The sequence below is a fragment of the Balaenoptera ricei genome, chromosome 10, assembly GCF_028023285.1.
Source record: "Balaenoptera ricei isolate mBalRic1 chromosome 10, mBalRic1.hap2, whole genome shotgun sequence".
NCBI lineage: Eukaryota > Metazoa > Chordata > Mammalia > Artiodactyla > Balaenopteridae > Balaenoptera > Balaenoptera ricei.
Window position 1 is genome coordinate 25,200,478 of NC_082648.1, and position 20,824 is coordinate 25,221,301.

The window sequence follows — 20,824 nt, forward strand, 5'->3', positions numbered from 1 at the left end:
CCGTACCCCACCACTAACTCCACAGATCATAAATGATGTCTGGGATCTTTGGGGTCTCTGATTAGTAGAGCAGGAAGCACAAGAAATCTTGGGATACACACAAGTTTCTGGGAATCAGGAAGGTCAGTGGGTAGGTGGACCAGAGGGAAAAATTAAGAAAGGGACTAAGATTGACCCTTGTATGGTATTTAGGGCATCGAATCTCCCAGTCCTATTGCCATGGATCAAGGTTTGATAAGTAATGGAAATCCACAACTTACTCATCGAGGCTAGCCAGGCAGTGTCCTGCTGTAACCACCAGATCATCTTGAATCAAGCTTCCTCCACAGAAGTGCTGCCTACCTAATTTCAGGGAGACCTGCCCAAGAAAAAAGTTATGAACACAACTAATATACATCTCCACACAGATGTCATCTCCTCCAGAAACATTTGAAACCAACTCTTCTAATATGATGTCACATTAAGACACTGATATAAATTGGTTAGGAAGAGATTTCCTATGAAGTAAACTCTTTGATAGTGAGGTCAAGTGGGGCCCAGAGAAAAATTACATGTTAACCTGGAGTTGTGGTATTTGAAACAAAGGAAATAATTCACCGTTTTCTCATTAAGAAATCAATGTCTTTGTCATACCCACCTGCCACGGGTGTCCACCAACTGTTGAATTTCCCCAACTAATTCTAGAGAAGAACCCCGATTCCAAGATAGTTTCCGTACTTTTCAAATCAACTGCACGAATTCCGCACTTCAGTCCTGCGTGGGAGAGCATATGTGTGATCACACACACACACACACACGGTACCTTATGTAAGCGTTCACTTTATCAAGATTTCCACGTTCGGATTTTCCTGGCCTGGCTCAGGTGTTCTGGTGTCACTCAGCTGCAGGCTATCCCCTTTCTTTTCTCAAGATACCCCTGACACGATACCACTCGTTGCCTAGAACTTGCCTCGCGACCCCCCCCCCCCCTGCCCTTTACAGCCTGAGCCAGCTTAATAAAAAAGACCTGGGCGCTGCATGAGGGCCTCTCCCTCTGGTGATGGATTCGGGGCTTTCTCTGGGACGGTGAGCATCACATAATTTAGGTGGAATGAAAGATACTGGAGAACATATGCTACTCCGGAACAGAACTATCAGGTTTTAAGTTACTTCTACTTGGTTATCTTTCCTTGGAGGAGAATCCTTAGCACAAGCATGATTAGCAGATGTGCCTAAAAACTTGAACTGCAGAATCCAGAGGACTGCAGAAGAAAATCCGGCCCAGGCCCTTCTTGGGCAACCCCTGGCTGTTCTCCTTTCTGGCCTGGGGAGGAATGAAGCCCCCTTGCCGGCGCTCAGCCGCCCGCAGCCTCGGCGCCCAGGACCGGGCTCACCTCTGCTCCGCCAGGGCCAGGGGCGGACCGCGGGCAGCAGCAGCAGCGGCAGCAGCAGGAGCCGCAGCGAAGCAGCCCCAGGCGGCGTCCGCATGGCGCCCGCGGGCGGGGCCCCGTCGGTCTTCCTCAGACGCCGGCGGTGCAGACCCGGCGAGGAGAGGCGCTCCGGCCGCAGGGCTCCCGCTCCCGGAAGCGCCTGCGCTCTTCACCCCCTCCCGCGGCGCCAAGGGGCCGCACCTGCCGCGCCGCCGGGCTCACAGCTTTCCCTCCTCAGGACCAGCCGAGCCTTGGCCGCTCTCCGGCCGCCCAGGTGTCATAGCGCCCCCGCCATCCCGGAGACGGGAGCGAGGTGACCTCGAGGGTGAGCCTGGGCCAGACGCGGGAGCAAGGGGATCAGTGGCTAGAACGCTCAGCGCAGGTGAGTTCTGTCCCCAACCGGGGAGTGTGGCCCAAGCCCAGGGTCAAGGAAGCTGGGCACCCATGCAAGACACAGGCAGGCTGACCTCTGAAAGGAGGAGGACTCAGGAAAACTTGAGGATTTAAAGGTACCACCCTGCTTCTAAGAAGCTTGTTGAAGACCTTGACACTCCCAAGTTTTCAAAGGGACTGGATGTGAAAGATCAGGTTTCTGCCCCGTTCCTTTTCTGAGTGGCAGTGTTATCATCAACTTCAGGGAAATGGACCAAAACTGCAGGGTCCAGCATTTAAGATTATTTAAATGAATTCACTATCAGGATTATCATGTCAGCATTTTTTCAATAATTATTTTCTAATAAGTAATTTGTAACAAGTTAGCTTGAGATTGGGAAAGAAATAAAGCCAGAATTTGTAACTGATTTATAATTTATCAAAAAATGAGGGCAAGGCTAAGCGAACATTTTATATGTATTAACTAAAATATATATATTTATATATATTAACATTTTATATATATTAACTATATTATCAAAAAATGAGGGCAAGGCTAAGCGAACATTTTATATATATTAACTAACCTAGACACCAGTCCCCCAGCCCCAGTTATCTCACTTTTGTATAAAATAGAAATAAAAGCTCCTTGAGGTAGGAGGGTAAACAAATTAGGGAGACAGGCAGGTGGTAGACAGAAGGACAGGAACACAGAGACAGTCGAGGTGGAGGGAATGCAGGTCCAGGAATAGGCAGCTGACAGTCAGAGGGGGGCAGAAGGTGAATTGGGAACCTTCTGGCAAAAAGCTTAGAGAATGTGATTGGCACCCAAACTTGAAACACACCATCTCAAGCTTTCTTGTCTTATGAAGCTAAAAGGGGTTTCCGTGATTTTTATGTCCCGAGTCTTACAACACTGAAAAGCTCTAAAGTTGCACTGTCCAACAGAGTGGATATTAGCCATGTATGGTTATTAAAATTAATATTAACTAAAATAAAAAATTTCGTTCCACAGTCGCACTAACTACATTTCTAGTGCTCAATAGCCACCTGTGCCTAGTGGCTACCATTTTGGACAGCACAGATATGGAACACTGCCATCATCAACAGATACTTCTGTTGGACTGAATTGTTCTTGAGAGTAGCACCATTTTAAGTTTTTATTTAAAATAGTCACAACTTGGATGGCAGTTTGACTGAGTAGATGACTCCTGGGTTTCAAGCTTTGGTGTCTAGGGGACACCAGGAGGGGACTTGGTAAGGTAAGCAGCTCTTTTCTGAAAATACACTGCTACACCTGAGTGCTGTAAAAGAACTCTCCAGGTAGTGGCTGTCTGACCCATGGCCCTCACCACTCTCATCTCCGAGTTTTGCTTTCACTGTAGTGACCTCACGATTATTACCATAACCATCTATGGCCCCAGGGGCACACTACTCTCCAATAAAAGCTCAGACCCTCCAAATGGACCCAAACTCCTCTCTTTCTTCTTAGCAAGAGAGGGTCAGATTAAAGCCACTACAAAGCTGTTACAAAATAAAATAGAAGGAAAGAAAAAATGAACATGTGCTGTGTACGTTGGACCCACGATGTTCAAGTTCATGGCTAACCTCATGAAGCTTACAGACCCTGTCCCCTAGCAGTCTTGTGCACATGGTACACACACAGCTTTGCAGGATCTTCAGTGGTTTGTTTCACACCTGGGAGTCTCCATGGGGTTGGGTACTGTCTCATTTCCTGTTACATCACAGCTCCCTTTGTTTCCAGAGTTCAAACTCACAGCCTCAAGTGAGACCTTGTCCTTCTATACAGAAGGTTGATCCCTTTCTGGCTTGACAAAATAATGCCTTTCCATTAAGCAGAAAAAGAGCCATTCAATATGAATTGCATACATAACAAAAGCCAGGTCATTAGTTTTAGATTTAAATTTGCTAGTAAGATGATGGTTTAAATATGTTGGGTTTGTGGTGATGTTGAAGGGTCCAAATGGAAGGGTTCTCTTATTTAAAAACAAAACAAACCAAAAAACTTCAGAAAAGGAAAGGATGTCAAGCAGAGTGGGCTGGACTATCCCAAATTGGATTGGGAAATCTGCCTTGAATTTGAACATATATCTTCATTAGGGCAGCAAAATAATGATCTGCTATTGGAGGCCTTCCAAGACTCTTGATGGAGGCCCCAGCTCTAAGCACAGTTGTAAAATTAGGAGTGTTAGGAGACTAACCCATGAACAATGAGCAAATCATGGGGTAAATAATATTTTGTTTAAAAAGTATGTTTTTCCATTCCTGCTAAACCACTGGTCTAAACTCTCGAACGCTCTCCCAAGTCCCACAAGACCTAGGAATCAGCACTAAAGTGATCATTAGTGACGTTAGAAACAGCAACTTTATTTGAATATTTGTTGCAGAGACAGATTTCACTAGGTTGCAGAGAAAATGTGAAGGATGTAAGTAGAAAGAATGAGTGAAGACAATTTATTTAAAATAGTCTGGCTATGAAGGACATAAAGAGATGCAGTAGCAGCCAGAGATGAAAAGGAATAAAGGAAGGATTTTTTTCCAGTGATCTTGATGGTGGCTACCTGTATCTGTGTTTTTAAAATAGAACAAAATTGATAAGAGCCAGAAAAAGGAAGAAGTTAAGGAAGAAGAAGAAAGAGATTAAAGGATGGAATGAATTTCTGCAAGATGTGATTATCCAGGGCCGAGGGCCCTCTTCTTCCATTGTAGCAACAGGAGAGAGGGGAGAATTGGGTGCAGGTTAAATTTATAGACGACAGTGCAGGATATTGAGGGTTTTCTACCTTGTATTTACTCCATAAAGAAAGAGGTGAAGGCATCTCCTCAGTAAGGTGAGGGGAGAAGATCTGGAATGGGTAAGCACTGAAACAGTGGTTGTGAGATATGAAAAAGAGAGCAGACACAAAGCACACAGAACAATGCAATGAATGAATGAATGAATGGGGAAAGCAAGAAGGATACTCATTTTTATTTTTAAAGCAGGCACCTACTGGTGACATGGATTTCAGTGGGTACTAATCACGGAGCACTTGAGAGATTGAAACAAGACATAATTATTTTCATCATATTTTATATAAAATAGACATTTACATAAATTTTATTTTGGAAAGATCTAGGCAAAGTGTACATAATGAGACTTAAATGGGAGAAATACTTTATGGGAGATATATTTGTAACTAGCACAGCAAAAGTAACAAAAATGTACATTTATATACAACTGATCAAGAACATGATGAAAGTATTTTCCTCTGACGAAAGGAGGGATGGGTGAGTCACAGCAAGTCAAATGATTTTCACATTGTAAAAGCAAGCCATGGCTTCTACAGATATTTTAGTTCCTTTGGAGGAAATTTTTTAAAATCTTTTTTCCTTAGAAACATAAAAAAATCGCTAATTTTTATGTGTACAGACTGCAAAATAAGAGTAGTTACCTCTGCCATATTAAAGCACTTGGGCAGTTCAGTCACTTTTAGGGTTGTTTGTGTATGTGTTTGGCTGCAATGATTAAGAATTTCTAAAACGAAAGGCAACACTTATCAGTTATCTCTTCAGAGGCAGAGGGCTTTCCATTTGGATTCAGGGCACTCACAGAGCTTGAAAGGTCCATAGAACTAACCACTCCTTTAACGGGCAATAAACATGACTGAGACACTTGGTAACTTGTCCCAGGTGAGGCGGCTCCTCGGTGGCAGAGCAGGACTAGAATGCAGATCTCCTGATTCTTGGACTGGGTCTCCCCTCCTATGGACCAGCAAGACAACCCCAAAAGGACATTATGCACATTGGAAAAGTCTAAAGTGATACAAATATGCACCATGTGCACCACTGAGAATGGGAAAAAACTTCTGGATTTCTGGACATAGACACCTGTTTTCAGTTTGTGGTAAATGCTGATCTAAACTTACAAACTAATAATGATTGCATATTGTGATGGGTGCTAATCTTACAAGTTATATGTCCTAAAGGTTTTAATGGAAAGCATCCTTGGTGATAAAAATGGAACGTTTTTATATGAGCCTATTGATAGATATTGATTCTGTTGTGACATTTTATTTTACTGACAGTAAACCATAGCTTTGATTGAAGTTATTATTTCTTTAAGTTATATGACTACTAAAAAACAAAAATAAGGAAATGCTATTTTTGGAAGAACTGTTCAACATATTTTTCACATTGAAAACTTCAAGAATAATCATAAACAGTTATATTTCTCCATAACTTTTGGCATTGTAAGTTTTTATCCTATTCAATTACAGCCTAATTACAAGATTTGACAGGTATTTACTTTTAAAATGCCAAAAGATGCCATTTAGATAGTTAAGTTTTGCTATTATTGGGAGATACCAACATACAACTTAATCAAAGTAAATGTGATTCAGAAACCAGGAAAAAAATTAAAATAAACAAAACACCTATAACTACATTTGCTTTGAGTGTTATTACTAATATCCTATGGATTTATTGATCTAAGGTGCAAGTCCATCACAAATCAGAGAAAAAGTTTTTTTACAAAAAAAAAAACCTGATTCTAATGAGTACAATTAAGAAATAATTAACAAAAGCTGATGTGTGTAACCTAAAGAAAGAGGGAGACATAGAGAACATGGCTGTATGTCATGGGCCCTTCTATGAGTCATAAACAATATGAGTTTTATATACTGGGCACCTCGTCTGGTACGTGCAAATGGCAAGGCAATCCCTCTCTATCTGAGAACCAAGAATTCTGTAAATATTAGGTCAAATTATAGTCCAGTTGCCACAAATGGGAAACCACCTCAGCCAGCATACTTGTTTGTCAATCTTGGAATGGCAGCCTCAACCAACCAATTGTGCCGTTAAGTCATTCTTTTGAATTCTTTGGCTCATTTTAGTCTAAATTTAAAAGTGAAAATTCTAAAAGATTATAAACATCTCCTTGTAAAAGTCATAAACTCTTATTAAAGTCATTAGCCTGCAGTGGTTCTCCAGCCACATTAGAATCATAACCTGGGTGGCCAGGGTCCAGGGATTCCTAAAGGTGGGCACGCAGGTGATCCTCAAATCCACGAGGGCCGAGAGCACCTGTGTGTGAGGGGAGAGATCTCAGCTACCAGCTGAACGCCGCTCTTCAATCCGGGAGGCCTGGAATGTTTAATAGAGGCGATACAAAACCTTGCATGGAAAGGTTTGGATTTTCTCACTTAGTCCTGTTGAAGCGCAGTTGCACAACCACTGCAAAACCCTGCACCAAACCGAGGTACCACGTGTTAGGCACGTCAGACTCGTACGCTGGGGGCTGTGAAGTACTGGGAAGTTGGAATCAAAGCGCTGATAATCCTCTTTGTTTTTTGATGGGCTGCAAAATAAACAGGCCTAAAAGATATATCTCAGGATTCCCTAAAATAAAATTTCTTTTCCTCCAAGGTATTTAAATCTTTGGTTTAGTCCACTTACGTTACATCACTGAACCATGTTTTACGAATGCCGTTAACAGGTTGAAAACATCTGAATCAGTTTTTAAAATCCTGAATAATTCTTAAGGTTAACATAAACTTGTAAAGGCATTCTCGTGGCTCCTATGTCGAAGGACATGTGAAAGGACTGACACTTATTGGAGAATTTGAAGGCAAGGAGAACTGGTTCTGGTCAGACAGAAGGACAGGTTAGACAGACTGGCAGTAGGAGGGGAATACATGTACACAAGGAACTCTAAGTGTAGCTGAGACAAAACAGACAATGCTGCACAGGGTAACAGTCACAAACGAAACTCTGCTCATTAGATCAAGTGTTCAGCAAAACTGAAGCAACTCCTGTCCTGTCCTCAGCCACCTTCCCTCCTACTCAAGACCCAGTGCAAAATGGAATTATTCAAAAATTACTGAGAACTTCAAGCAGAGAATTCAACCAAAGACAAGGTGCTTCTGGATGCAGGACTCTGAGGGTCTACAGAGACTGCACGTCCACGAAGCTGGCTTTGCAATTCCATCTCAGAAAGGGGCTATCAACTCACAGCCAAGCATGCTTTTGTTAAGGGAACCTGGATGCATTTCCATGAGCAGCCAGGGCTCTCCATTTTTATTTTGATAAGGATGAACTCCACATATTATTTCATGTTACAAGAACAAATAAAAATAGTTATAAAATACACTTAATATCTCTGAAAAATAATATGTGATTTATTTTCTTATAGGCACCACTCAACTATGAAAAGTATTTCATTGGCCACATCTAAGTGAAAGTATTAACTCAGGACAGAAATATCTGGTCCAACAAACAGGCTTATTTTTAGTGTTCAAAGAGATGCCAGTGTGTGCAGAAAGAACGAGACAGAGTGACAGGGTGAGAAAGACGGAGAGAGGGAGGGGGAGAGAGAGAGAAGGGGCGAGGGAGAGAGGGCAGGAGAGAGAGGGGGAGAGAGAAAGAGAGAGACAGAGAACAGAGAAAGAGAAAAGCACCCAACAGAAGGCAGGAAAAGTCTCTTGAAGGCCAGTGACCATTTTCTCTCAGAAACTTTTAGGCTGTAATAGCCATTTCAATTATTCCAACACATGTACTCGCCTGTCTTTAGCAGCCCTTCAAGTAAGGCGTAATTGCTTTTCAAAATTTGGGGCTCTATCTTTTCCATTAACTTTCTAAGTATGAGTTTTTGTTACACTAAAACTAAAAAGTTGTAATTAAAGTCCTAGATATTGTTTTTAGCTAGGGCTTCATGTTTCTCATTTTGGGGATGGAGTAGTTATTTTACAATAAATACTGTAGTACATTTCTTGACCTTAGGACTACAGAAGTATAATTTGGGAGGGAATAAAAATATTTTAAATGAAATTTTGGATACATTTATGATATATAACATTAAAAGACTATTAGAAACAGGAGATCAGAGTGGTAATATATACATTATTGGATTATTGATATACACAAACAGAATACACACAAACAGAATTTGCTAATTCAAATTCTGTAATCCTTTGCATTTAAAATATTCCTGGCATCATCCCTTTCCAAAGAAGTTTTTCCTCCTTTTATCTAGATTTACCTTGACAAAAAAATCATAATAACAACATAGAGAGGCAGTGGTCTCTGATACTGGGGTTGAAAAGAAGCAGAAGGCTTCTTGCTCTGGCCTGAGCATGTGACATACGTGTGCCTTCAGGCTCCTACATGTGTATGACACCTGCCTTAGCACCAGGAACAGCACTGACCAGAGTGGGTTTTTTTTTTTTTTTAAGTTTATGATGAAAACCAAATGAGAATCAGTATTCCAATTTCTTCAATTTCAAAATATATTACCTCCCAAACACTGAAGGCTGATTCCTAATTTCTTTAGCTTTAGCAAGTGAATAGTCAAGACAAATATTTTTAGGGGCTGTTAAAACTTAACTACCTTGTAATTTAGATTTATAATTTTTGTATGATCAGTTGTGAAAACTGCTATTAAAACCACTATGTACAGGGAAAAAAAGTATGTATATATTAAATATTTTATAAGTTATGAAATAAATAACACTAAAAGACAAATGTCAAATTGTAAATTCAACTTTGCCATCCCTATCTTTTAACTATAAATATATATTTTAAAATTATGAATTTAGACTTTTCTTCCTAGATTTTTTGAGCATTCTCCATGAAATCTCCAAAATTACAAATACAGAACCAGGAACTGCAGGTTCTATCATTCATGTTCTAAGCACAGAATTCTGATTAAGCCTAGGAAGACAAATGAATAGAGCTGTCCATCTATTTAGAGTCTATGAAGATTTCTGTAATATACCATAAAGATTCCTCAGTGGTTAAATATATTTTCAAAAAATAATCTCAGAACGTCTGAATGTTAAGATAATAAAGTAGAACATTTCTCTCAATTAATATCTTTAATATTTCTCATGTAGAATATACTATTTTTTTCTCCACCAAAATAACAATATATCTGGAGGCAGAAACATTTATGAGTTTTAAAAGCACTTATGAAATCTTAGAGCAGAACCACTACTCTAGTAATACCTGTAATAAAATTAATTTAAAACATTTCCATGAAGAGTCAGGGGTAGCAAGACCCTTGATTTTTCCCTAGGAATAAGAATACTCATACACAATTCCAGAAGCTTCCTTTTCGACATATTAGGCAATGGGGAAACAGCTTGTATCAGAGTGGAATTTAATTTACTTCTCAATAGGGCTCTAGCACTATCCTCAGAAGGATATTAGACAAACCTTACTTAGCTTTATCTTACAATAGCCCCTTTCCCCATATATTCCAGAAGGTTTTACAAAAACTGTTAGATACTCATTTCTGGTTCTGGAGAATTAAATGAGTTACCTCTTGGTAGAATTTCCCAAATGGTTTATCCCAGAGGATTTATCCTCTCTGAAATATCTCCTCTCATAAAGAAGAGATGCCATGCATTCATAGCATTTCAAGCCTCTATTTCTGAGACACAAATATCTACACTAAGAAATGGACTTAGATTTCCAGGTTGGAAAAGCAGACAAACATATGAAAGGAAATCTGGAATTAAAGCAAACAAAAATCTGTAAAATGTGTAGTTGCTGTTTTCCTTCCTTCAGGCCTTCTAGCCCTTCCTTGCTCTTTTTGTCTTCTTTCATGGAAATGCAAGTCCCCAGCACAGGGTTACCAGCAGGTGTCCCAAAATGTGCCACCCTGAACTCGAGTAAGAGGAAAACTTCATCGGTTGTGCCCCAACTGATGTGAAAGCAAGGCTTCCGTCTGTCAGTTCTTCCTCTTCCAAAGGCACCAGTACTGTCCCTTGGAGACTTGGTCAAATGCTGCTACGTTTGATCCTTTTCTCGAACTTCTTGTAATCTTTTTTCTAGACGATCCAATTTGGCAAGATTTTCCTGCAGCAGTTTGCTGTCTGGAACGAGCTGTAAGGCTCTCTCATAATAAGCTCTTGCAGACACGTAGTTTCCCTGTTGAGAAAAAGAAAGAGAATAATTATATTCTGATCCATCAGAACACTAGCTCGAAGAATGGGGAAACTAACTAAGAAACAGACCTTCTCGCCCATTTTAACATTAACACCCTCATAACCTCAGGAGACCCTGTCTGCATGTGTAATTTTATCCTTATCTGTTGGTGCCTTTGAGAATCCATTTGTTTTAACTACCAGACCAGATGGAGAATGTGAAGGATAAGGTTACATGGCAGCAAAACAGATTTCCAATTCTACTAATACAGGGTATGAAGCTATAATTTCATAGCATTCTCATAGGGTTAGCACTATTCCTTTGTAATCAAGTGGAGCCAAGGCACTGGAAATTCATATTGAGAGGGAGGGGGACAGAAAGAGGGTTGGGTTGGGGGAGAGGGGTGTGTGTGTGTGTGTGTGTGTGTGTGTGTGTGAAAGAGAGAGAGAGAGAGATGTTTTTGAAATTGCAAGAGTAATGATTAAAAAGTATATAGTTCAGGAGTCCACTACAGCTATTTAGTGGTAGGAAGTATTTTAATCTTCACCTTAAAACATAAAAGCAACTTTTGCCTAATACAGGCTTTAATGCAAATCTAAGTTTTTATAAAATAAAAAGAACTGATAATAAATAATATGGAGTCAAATTTATCCCATACTCAAGGTGTGTGACAATATATGTCTGCTGGATACTCTAAAGGCCGGAGGGAAGGTATGTCACTCTGGACCTGCTAAAGACCCCTCTGTTGGCCCCCATCTGGTTTGTTCAATGCTTCCCTAACTGGCAACCATGCGTGCCTGGTCCCAGAAGGTCCCTGACAAACTAGTCAGAATTACTAACTTTTTTCCAGCCTCTTTTCTGCCACTGAATGTATTCCTTCCGTATGGTCGACCCCCTTTCAGGTCTGTGTGCTGCTAAGTGTCAGAACCAAGATCGGTAGAGATCTCTCCATTCCAAAAAAACCAGCATCTGCTCTGCTGTATTCTCAGTTACAGCTCCATGTGGATGAAAACTAGTTACTCTCTAAATTTCCACCACAATTTAAAGTAGTACCTCTTGGAGTGAAAGTACTATGTAGCAATAGCGACCTATATTTGTTGAATGCTGAACTACCTCCCAAGTGAATGAACAAGTGTCAAGACCTCAGACCCTGCCTGACACATAATGAGCACTCAATCCGATGCTGTCATTATTGTTATTATCAAATGACTATTTATGTGTGAATGAGTAAACACTGTCTATTTCTTATGGTATTCACTTGTCATACTGGTGAAAAGGAGAGTAAAAATGACCTCACAGATAACTGTACATTGGGAATCCAGGCGCTGGCATGTGCACAAATGAAAATATTTCTGATTATTAACACTGATTCTGATAAGAGGCTGAACAGAATTCTGAACAAATGAGAACCTGGATTTAGCTACATTACTATTGTTTTCAATTCAAGTATTTATCTTCAGAGTGTCTCCTGATGTTAAGCTTAGCACATAGGTGCAGATAACTGAACATCTGTGGCTCTTAGATTGCTCTCAAAACTGTGTTCCTACTGCGGTTGATTTTGAAATCGTTTTCCCAAGAGGTTTCTCTGAATTTAGGCCTTAGCCTGGTGCCAGGCATCTCCTTTGATCACCAGCTTTCTCTGTCCTTTCACAAAAAATTCTAGTCATAGAGTTATTTTCTCCGTCAAGTTGCTCTTTTCTTGATGCAACTGGAAGCCTTAATTTTTTTACAATAAATTTATTTATTTTATTTGTTTATTTTTGGCTGTGTTGGGTCTTCCTTGCTGCACGTGGGCTTTCTCTAGTTGCGGCGAGCGGGGGCTACTCTTCATTGCGGTGCACGGGCTTCCCATTGCGGTGGCGTCTCTCGTTGTGGAGTACAGGCTCTAGGCGCGTGGGCTTCAGTAGTTGTGGCTCACGGGCTCTAGAGCGCAGGCTCAGTAGTTGTGGTGCACGGGCTTAGTTGCTCCATGGCATGTGGGATCTTCCCGGACCAGGGCTCGAACCCGTGTCCCCTGCATTGGCAGGCAGATTCTCAACCACTGGGCCACCAGGGAAGCCCTGGAAGCCTTAATTTTTAAAACAAGTTATAGCCCTTAATTCAATGTCTTCAATTTCCAGATGCTAGATAGGGAATTTGAATTATCCAATTTCTAGAAATGTGCTAGTTACTATGATAGCCACTAGTCATATGCGGCTATTTAAGTGTAAGTTAATTATGATTAATTAAGAATTCAGTTGCTCAGTGGCACATTTCAAGTGCTCATTAGCCATGTGGGGCTAGTGGCTACTACCTTGGACAGTACAGACATAGAACATTCCCATCATCTCAGAAAGTTCTATTGGCCAGTTCCATTCTAGAAAATGCATTAATGTCATAAGGCAGGATTGAAAATAGTACTTTGTGATATGGCCCAGGTGATGCAACTCTTTGATTATAAAGAATGTACTGTAGCTTTTTGGTCCATCCATTTCATTTTACATAAACCTTCATGAAAAATATCATCTTTTATTTCCAAGTAGTATGAGCAAGAGTCAAGCCTCTTCTTCTCTCTCTTTGTGTCATCTCCTTGCAAAGCCTTATTCCAACTCTCAGCCTTGCACAGCCCTCAGTCCTTCCTAAGCTTCACCCAGGCTCAGGCTCAGTGGGGCCCAGGAATGGGATAACACTGCTTGATGCATGCACTTCCTGGCAATGCAAAGGTCACAGAAAGTTAATGGTTGTTCTTGAAGGCGTCATAATGATAATCCTGCATCCTAACGGTGACATCAAAACGACTACATCCAAGCTATGTGCCTGGTCTATATATTTGTATTGGATTGCATCATATGAATTTACATTTAAAATTAAACATTTTAAAATTACAAACATGGCAATTTTATATTGTTCAACCTAATACATGATGGCCGCAAAGATGAAAAAAGATAAACTAATTTTTAATCAGTGTGTTCGTTATATTTTGAAATAATACACTCAATAGATCCTTCTTCAATCTCCAGATACCTTTGCAGGGGAAGCACTTCTAAATTTAAAGCAATGGGTTCACTTGTTAATCTGAAAGAGTTCAATAAATGTACTATTTTCTCTTTATTTCCAGACTTAATGAACACTCTTGAGTATATTTATTGTACTTTATCTAATTAACAATTGAACCCATTTCTTTAAATGCAGGTGCACTCCATCTAAAAACATATTAAGTGTATTAAATGAAAGTGCAAATATTTAATATATTATTTAAATATTTAAAATTATTATGTTACTGTTTTTAAAAGTAAGTTCATTCTATGTTTCCCAACTAGATACTGCTGGACACCCTAGAATGTCATTAAGATCAGAGCTTGGTTTATTGGGCTCTGATAAATGTCATGACTGGATTCACCATCTATGTTCCTCTATTAGATCAAGGCTAATAGTTGCAGAGTAACTATCCCATTATCCCCTCCCATCTGTAGAGTCATGGATCACCTTTTTGTTTTACTGTGTTTCTGAGAGTGACCAGTTCCCACTTAATCGTAAACCCTATTTAGCCTTTGTTTAAATTCTAATCACTATCTCGCTATTTTGTCAGGGTTAAGACTGATAGAAGCCTGAAAATAAGTTAGCTAAACAAGAGTGATCCTTTCAAAACATGTCAGACCATGGCATTTCTCTGCTCAAATTCCTCCAAGGACCCCAACTTGTTTGGCATGAAAGCTGAAGACTTTACAATTCCTTTCAAGGCCCTGCATCATCTGGCCCTGTGACCTCTCTGACCCAGCTTCTATCATTTCCTCTCACTTGCCTTCTCCCTAGTCTTCAAATACACTGGCACACTCACACCTCAGGACCTTTGCACATGCACTTTCCCTATTTTGCCAAGTGGCTTGCTCCCTTCAGATCTCTACTCAGATATCACTTTTTAACTGAGGCCTTCCCTAACCACCTCAATTTAAAATTTCAGTTCTTACCCCCAGCACTCCCTATCTTCTTTCATTCTTTTATTCTCCATAGCACTTATCACCATCTGATATATTCTATGTATGTATGTATGTATGTATGTATGTATGTATGTGTTTATTTACTTATTGCCTATTTCCCCCTAACTAGAATGTTAGCTCCATGACGATAGAAATTTTTGTCTTATGTGTTAATTGCTGTATTCCTGGTACCTAGAAGAGTACCTGGCACATAGGATATTCTCTATAAATGCTTGTCAAATGAATTGGATGAATGAATGAATGCCAGTGAATCTTTGATTTCATTATAGACAATAGTCCTCCCAAGGGTAATTTTCAATTATTCACTCAAAGGTAGCTTTTTCTTTTGAGAACAAACAAACAAACAGCCTTGTTTTTCAGTAGGTTAGGGAATAAAAGATACATTAAGTATAGGAAATAGTAATACTTTATCTTGACAATGAGTTAAGCCACAGGAAAATAAGCTACATTAGCATAGCGCCAACAGAATTTTACTTCATATAGCATATTTTATCTGCTCTGTGATGATACTTAAGTACATATGATTTTCTTTATGATAAACAAAATTATGAAATCTAATTTATATATTTATTTTTTAAATGGCTTCATGATATTCAATATCGAGATAATACAAAGTGAACATAAAACTGTCTAATTACATTTTTGAACACCTATGTTTTCAGTATTCAAATAATTCAAAGAGGAAATTAACAACAGTTTCTCAATCTTTTAAAAGAGAAGAAAGAGAAAATACTAAGGGAAAACCTGGTTCACATGGAAGTGAATTATTTTCTTACCTTGATGTGCTGGATTCCACCCATGTTCATCCAGGCCTGTGCTTGATCTGGATTTAATTCCACGGCCACTTTATAGCTCTAAATACATAAGAAATATCTTCAGTCTGGGAAACAAGAACCCATCTTTAACACTACAGATTGTGGAAACCATTTTCTTCATACGTGGAAATTTAAATGGTTAATAAAATGAACAGTCACTTCTAGTTCACAGGTGTCCCCTTTATTTGTATTATTTTTCAAAGTCGATGATTCTAAAGTGGAGGAAAATGAAATGTGTAATTTCCTAGCAGAGCTAACCTCTGGACTTAAAAAGGCTGAAGGTGCCTGCCAGGAGTCCAGGTGATTTCTATAACAGTGCATAATTTCCCACTGGCCTCGATCTGCAAGAAAATGGTGCCCTTCGGCCTTTTTCACTATAAATGGAGTTTGTAAGAAAAATTTTTTTATAATCACAGAATCTTAGAGTAGTTTCTGAAACAGTTTATATCGCTCACAAAATCTGATTTGATTATTCAGCCAATGCTTAAATTCTTGCAGAGAATGGTGTTCAGTATCTCTTTAAGGACATATATTTTACCAGGGAATAGTTTTAATCATTAGAAAGGCATTCTTTTTCTTCTGCCTTATGAAAGATCTTCAAATGTTTGAAGAGAGTTACTTATTTCTCAAATACTCTTTTTTGGTCTGAATAACATGTATCCCATTAAATGTCATAGCTGTGAGGTATATTTTTAATATTTTGCCTGTTGTTTTGCATCAAAGGGCATGCTCACCACTGAGTCTTGATTTTAAGAGTGGTCACCTTAAATAAAACTAAAGGCTCAGCTGAAGCAAGAAGAACTACAATCTTGCAGCCTGTGGAACAAAAACCACATTCACAGAAAGATAGACAAGATGAAAAGGCAGAGGGCTATGTACCAGATGAAGGAACAGATAAAACCCCAGAAAAACAACTAAATGAAGTGGAGATAGGCAACCTTCCAGAAAAAGAATTCAGAATAATGATAGGGAAGATGATCCAGGACCTCAGCAAAAGAATGGAGGCAAAGATCGAGAAGATGCAAGAAATGTTTAACAAAGACCTACAAGAACTAAAGAACAAACAAACAGAGATGAACAATACAATAACTGAAATAAAAAATACACTTGAAGGAATCAATAGCAGAATAACTGAGGCAGAAGAATGGATAAGTGACCTGGAAGACAGAATGGTGGAATTCACTACTGCGGAACAGAATAAAGAAAAAAGAATGAAAAGAAATGAAGACAGCCTAAGAGACTTCTGGGACAACATTAAACACAACAACATTCACATTATAGGGGTCCCAGAAGGAGGAGAGAGAGAGAAAGGACCCAAGAAAATATTTGAAGAGATTATAGTCAAAAACTTCCCTAACATGGGAAAGGAAATAGCCACCCAAGTCCAGGAAGTGCAGAGAGTCCCATACAGGATAAACCCGAGGAGAAAAACGCTGAGACACATAGTAATCAAACAGACCAAATTAAAGAGAAAGAAAAATTATTGAAAGCAGCAAGGGAAAAACAACAAATAACATACAAGGGAACTCCCATAAGGTTAACAGCTGATTTCTCAGCAGAAACTCTACAAGACAGAAGGGAGTGGCATGACATATTTAAAGTGATGAAACGGAAAAACCTACAACCAAGATTACTCTACCCGGCAAGGATCTCATTCAGATTCGATGGAGAAATCAAAAGCTCTACAGACAAGCAAAAGCTAAGAGAATTCAGCACCACCAAACCAGCTCTACAACAAATGCTAAAGGAACTTCTCTAAGTGGGAAACACAAGAGAAGAAAAGGACCTACAAAAACAAACCCAAAACAATTAAGAAAATGGTCATAGGAACATACATATCGATAATTACCTTAAACGTGAATGGATTAAATGCTCCAACCAAAACACACAGGTTCGCTGAATGGATACAAAAACAAGACCCATATATATGCTGTTTACAAGAGACCCATTTCAGACCTAGGGACGCATACAGACTGAAAGTGAGGGGATGGAAAAAGATATTCCATGCAAATGGAAATCAAAAGAAAGCTGGAATAACAATACTCATATCAGATAAAAAAGACTTTAAAAAAAGAATGTTACAAGAGACAAGGAAGGACACTCCATAATGATCGAGGGATCAATCCAAGAAGAAGATATAACAATTATAAATCCAACATAGGAGCACCTCAATACATAAGGCAACTGCTAACAGCTATAAAAGAGGAAATCGACAGTAACACAATAATACTGGGGAACTTTAACACCTCACTTACACCAATGGACAGATCATCCAAACAGAAAATTAATAAGGAAACACAAGCTTTAAATGACACAATAGACCAGATAGATTTAATTGATATTTATAGGACATTCCATGCAAAAACAGCAGATTACACTTTCTTCTCAAGTGTGCATGGAACATTCTCTAGGATAGATCACATCTGGGTCACAAATCAAGCCTCAGTAAATTTAAGAAAACTGAAATCATATCAAGCATCATTTCTGACCACAACGCTATGAAATTAGAAATGAATTACAAGGAGAAAAATGTAAAAAACACAAACACATGGAGGCTAAACAATACATTACTAAATAACCAAGAGATCACTGAAGAAATCAAAGAGGAAATCAAAAAATACCTAGAGACAAATGACAATGAAAATACGACCATCCAAAACCTATGGGATTCAGCAAAAGCAGTTCTAAGAGGGAAGTTTATAGCTATACAAGCCTACCTCAAGAAACAAGAAAAATCTCAAATAAACAATCTAACCTTACACCTAAAGGAACTGGAGAAAGAAGAAGAAACAAAACACAAAGTTAGCAGAAGGAAAGAAAGATCATAAAGATCAGAGCAGAAATAAATGAAATAGAAACAAAGAAAACAATAGTAAAGATCAAAACTAAAAGCTGGTTCTTTGAGAAGATAAAATTGATAAACCATTAGCCAGACTCATCAAGAAAAAGAGGGAGAGCACTCAAATCAATAAAATTAGAAATGAAAAAGGAGAAGTTACAACAGACATGGCAGAAATACAAAACATCCTAAGAGACTACTACAAGCAACTCTATGCCAATAAAATGGACAACCTGGAAGAAATGGACAAATTCTTAGAAAGGTATAACCTTCCAAGACTGAACCAGGAAGAAATAGAAATATGAACAGACCAATCACAAGTAATGAAATTGAAACTGTGATTAAAAGTCTTCCAACAAACAAAAGTCCAGGACCAGAGGGCTTCACAGGTGAATTCTATCAAACATTTAGAGAAGAGCTAACACCCATCCTTCTCAAACTCTTCCAAAAAATTGCAGAGGAAGGAAAACTCCCAAACTCATTCTATGAGGCCATCATCACCCTGATACCAAAGCCAGACAAAGACACTACAAAAAAAGAAAATTACAGACCAATATCACTGATGAATATAGATGCAAAAATCCTCAACAAAATACTAGCAAACAGAATCCAACAATGCATTAAAAGGATCATATACCATGATCAAATGGGATTTATCCCAGGGATGCAAGGATTCTTCAATATATGCAAACCAATCAATGTGATACACCATATTAACAAATTGAAGAATAAAAACCATATGACCATCTCAATAGATGCAGAAAAAGCTTTTGACAAAATTCAACACCAATTTATGATTAAAACTCTCCAGAAAGTGGGCACAGAGGGAACCTACCTCAACATAATAAAGGCCATATATGACAAACCCACAGCAAACATCATTCTCAATGGTGAAAAACTGAAAGCATTTCCTCTAAGATCAGAAACAAGACAAGGATGTCCACTCTCACCACTATTATTCAACATAGTTTTGGAAGTGTTAGCCACAGCAATCAGAGAAGAAAAAGAAATAAAAGGAATCCAAATCAGAAAAGAAGAAGTAAAGCTGTCACTGTTTGCAGATGACATGATACTATACATAGAGAATCCTAAAGATGCCATCAGAAAACTAGTAGAGCATTCTTATACACTAATGATGAAAAATCTGAAAGAGAAATTAAGGAAACATTCCTATTTACCATTGCAACAAAAAGAATAAAATACCTAGGAATAAACCTACCTAGGGAGACAAAAGACCTGTATGTAGAAAACTATAAGACACTGATGAAACAAATTAAAGATGATACCAACAGATGGAGAGATATACCATGTCCTTGGGTTGGAAGAATCAATATTGTGAAAATGACTATACTACCCAAAGCAATCTACAGATTCAATGCAATCCCTATCAAATTACCAATGGCATTTTTTATGGAACTAGACAAAAAATCTTAAAATATGTATGGAGACACAAAAGACCCCAAATAGCCAAAGCAGTCTTGAGGGAAAAATACAGCTGGAGGAATCAGACTCCCTGACTTCAGACTGTACTACAAAGCTACAGTAGTCAAGACAATATGGTATTGGCACAAAAACAGAAACATAGATCAATGGAACAAGATAGAAAGCCCAGAGATAAACCCATGCACCTATGGTCAACTAATCTATGACAGAGGAGGCAAGGATATAAAATGGAGAAAAGACAGCCTCTTCAATAAGTGGTGCTGGGAAAACTGGACAGCTACATGTAAAAGAATGAAATTAGAATACTCCCTAACACCATACACAAAAATAAACTCAAAATGGATTAGAGACCTAAAAGACCAGACACTATAAAACTCTTAGAGGAAAACATAGGAAGAACACTGTTTGACATAAATCACAGCAAGACCTTTTTTGATCCACCTCCTAGAGTAATGGAAATAAAAACAAAAATAAACAAATGGGACCTAATAAAACTTCAAAGCTTTTGCATAGCAAAGAAACCATAAACAAGACGAAAAGACAAGCCTCAGAATGGGAGAAAATATTTGCAAGCAAATCAATGGACAAAGGATTAATCTCCAAAATATATAAATAGCTCATGCAGCTCAATATGAAAAAAACAAACAACCCAATCCAAAAGTGGGCAGAAGACCTAAACAGACATTTCTCCAAAGAAGACACACAGATGGCCAAGAAGCACATGAAAAGCTGCTCTACATCACTAATTATTAGAGAAATGCAAATCAAAACTACAATGAGGTATCACCTCATGCCAGTTAGAATGGGTATCATCAGAAAATCTACCAACAACAAATGCTGGAGAGAATGTGGAGAAAATGGTACCCTCTTGCACTGTTGGTGGGAATGTAAATTGATACAGTCACTATGGAGACAGTATGGAGGTTCCTTAAAAAACTAAAAATAGAATTACCATTTGATCCAGCAATCCCACTACTGGGCATATACCCAGAGAAAACCATAATTCAAAAAGACACATGCACCCCAATGTTCATTGCAGCACTA

General features: G+C 38.8%; 2 protein-coding genes across 13 annotated transcripts in view; both read right to left on the minus strand.

Moving 5' to 3' along the window:
* OVCH1 (ovochymase 1) overlaps nt 1–1,797 on the minus strand; it is an 88,672-nt gene extending 86,875 nt beyond the window's left edge. For all 9 annotated transcript variants that reach the window (XM_059935554.1, XM_059935556.1, XM_059935552.1 and 6 more), the window contains exons 1-3: nt 1,374–1,797; nt 638–753; nt 261–358 (exon numbers count right to left, since the gene is read on the minus strand). In XM_059935554.1, the coding sequence (XP_059791537.1) occupies nt 261–358; nt 638–753; nt 1,374–1,467 (308 nt within the window). In that variant the 5' untranslated portion in view covers nt 1,468–1,797. The remainder of the gene's footprint in view (nt 1–260; nt 359–637; nt 754–1,373) is intronic.
* Nucleotides 1,798–9,331: 7,534 nt separating this feature from the next.
* Nucleotides 9,332–20,824, minus strand: part of TMTC1 (transmembrane O-mannosyltransferase targeting cadherins 1) — a 261,149-nt gene continuing 249,656 nt past the window's right edge. For all 4 annotated transcript variants that reach the window (XM_059935565.1, XM_059935563.1, XM_059935562.1 and 1 more), the window contains 2 exons: nt 15,460–15,537; nt 9,332–10,709 (listed from right to left, as the gene is read on the minus strand). In XM_059935565.1, the coding sequence (XP_059791548.1) occupies nt 10,569–10,709; nt 15,460–15,537 (219 nt within the window). In that variant the 3' untranslated portion in view covers nt 9,332–10,568. The remainder of the gene's footprint in view (nt 10,710–15,459; nt 15,538–20,824) is intronic.